The sequence below is a fragment of the Cynara cardunculus genome, assembly GCF_001531365.2.
Source record: "Cynara cardunculus var. scolymus isolate 2C chromosome LG 3, CcrdV1, whole genome shotgun sequence".
Taxonomy (NCBI): Eukaryota; Viridiplantae; Streptophyta; class Magnoliopsida; order Asterales; family Asteraceae; genus Cynara; species Cynara cardunculus.
In genome coordinates, this window is record NC_037530.1 from 18,404,100 (window position 1) to 18,406,380 (window position 2,281).

General features: G+C 40.9%; 1 protein-coding gene across 1 annotated transcript; it reads right to left on the reverse strand.

The window, feature by feature from the left end:
- Nucleotides 1–725: 725 nt before the first annotated feature.
- LOC112509749 lies at nucleotides 726–2,148 on the reverse strand. Its single transcript, XM_025114868.1, has one exon. It carries the CDS (start codon nucleotides 1,984–1,986, stop codon nucleotides 997–999), a length of 990 nt encoding a protein of 329 aa, XP_024970636.1. The 5' UTR covers nucleotides 1,987–2,148; the 3' UTR covers nucleotides 726–996.
- Between the last annotated feature and the right edge of the window lie 133 nt (nucleotides 2,149–2,281).

Genomic DNA, 2,281 nt, shown 5'->3' on the forward strand with positions numbered 1-2,281 from the left:
TCTAGTAGATAATATTAATTTAGAAATGAATATTGATTGATTATGCGTCCAGGAATACTTTGAGAAACAGTTTTATATGAATTCAACGTTATTTCTGATGATAAAAACAATATATTGAAAAAATATCGTACTTATCAAGGGCCCCTTTTTACATCTCGCCCAGGGCCTAAAAAATGTCAGAAACGGGCCTGTCCAAATCCCATGGAATCCAAATCTCTTCTGGGAATCCAAATCCCTCAGAAACATTCATGCAAACCAAACGCACCATTAATTGTTATGCCTCTTACTGAATAAGAGTCTCTATCTTTTCTAAGTGATATCGTCAAACGTTTACCCGACAGGTATAATAAACAATTAGGTATTTACACATTTTCAAAATTATATATCATTTTTATCATAAACATTTATTTTGATACCTGAGTAGAAATAAAATAACGAAATTTACATTAAAAATTGATTTTCCATCAAAAAATTCCCACAATAATTAATTACATATTGTTTTTGAGCATTTATTAATTATTCCCAAGGCTACAATCTTGGGAAAATCGTTCAAAATTCATCATGAGAAAGACGAAACTGCCCTCGAACAAAAAGGCAATTAGTTTATTTTTCTAGGGTTTTGAGCGACGGCCGGAAGTACCACCGGCTTCCGCCGTAAGAGCTGCCATGGAAACAGATGATCGAACAAGATAGCGACAACCCTTTAGAACAGATATCGGCAGCAAGCCAAATCAGATTCTAGATGATAATTTAGCATTTTAAAATCTACAAAGCCAGTTAGGGTTCTACGAAAATCTCTAGAAATGCATCGACAAACATGAAAGAGAACAACAATAACATAAAAGACTAGATGACAACCCTAATTTTTTCTGATTCGGTTGGAGTAATTTCTTCAATTTGAGAGCAAACCCAGAAAATTTCAAGACTTCCCTTCATGATTTGGGATAAAACCCCTGAAATTTGAAGTCATAGAATTACTTGAATCCATGGAAGTTTCTAAGGTAGGGGATTCTTCCTCGGCCTACCTCTCTTTTTAGGGACCGTAGCTCCGGCGGTAGGAGTTGGCTTTTTCTGTGGAACTGTAACCGGTTTCGACCGTGCAACTGGTGGCGTTGGGGATACAAAACTCTCGCCAGGTTCTGCCAACGCCACTCTGCTGCCGTTCGGCAACGAATCGGCTGACGGCCATGCTTTCGCATTCGTCGGGAACATCGGCGGCATCCAATTTGGGATGGTGAGGCTCTTAGCTGTCTCGGAGTTCGCTGCAAAACCCATCGGAAAATACCCCATACAACAGTAGTACGCTTCTTTCCCTGGAATAGTCGGCGGCAACGAAGCCGGTGGTATCGCCACCGCCTGAAACGCCCGCTTACAATTACTACATCTCAGGCAACAACCCGCGTACATATTAGGGTACTCGTATAAATTATAACAGTAAGGACACGCCGTCCATATGTTCGCCCCCATTTGATTCGCTGCGTCGGCAGGGTTACGCCTCACAGGGATCTTATCCCGCTGAATCGGGTGGTTCTGATCCTCTTTCTCTCTCTGTTTCCTCATGGAAACTAGATCCACCTTCGAGAAAGCAAATAGCTCGTTATCATAAGCAGATTTCCTCGATGCATCCGACAACAAAGCCCACGCATCTGCGACGAGTTTGAACGCTGCATCGGCAAAAGGGAACCTATTCTTATCTGGATGCAGAAGAAGGGCAAGCCGACGATACTGGCGTTTAATGAGGTCGTCATCGTTCCGGCGACTATCAAGCTGAAGGATGCCGTACCAGTCAGGGTTGTTGTTGATCCGTTTGTCGGCGGCGATGAGTACGTCAACAACGGCCAAGATCTGGTCGGAACCGTCGAGCAACGGCTCAGTCTCTTGTGCTAGAAGAGCGAAATCTCGACACCCATTTAGATCTTTGCCTTGTAAGAGCTTCTCCGCGATTCCGAGCAAGCGCTCTGCTTCAGCTCTGCTCGTCGATTGCATCTCTGTGATTTGCTCAGGCGAAACGAGGGTTTTGAATTTGTTCTTGTCGCAACGGAGACAGAACGATGGATGGTGGAAGATGAGTTGTTGAAGATGATTTTTTTTAATTTTTTTAATTTAATTTTAATTTCACTTTGTTGGGGTGAAATGAGGGCAAAATATTGCGCTCCCCTTACTTTATAAATAAGGATTTTAGATTATAAATTGTAATATTTTAAATATAATTTGACAGAAATTTAATTGAATATTTAAGGAAAAATAAATACTATAAATTCATATTATATTTAATTGGATA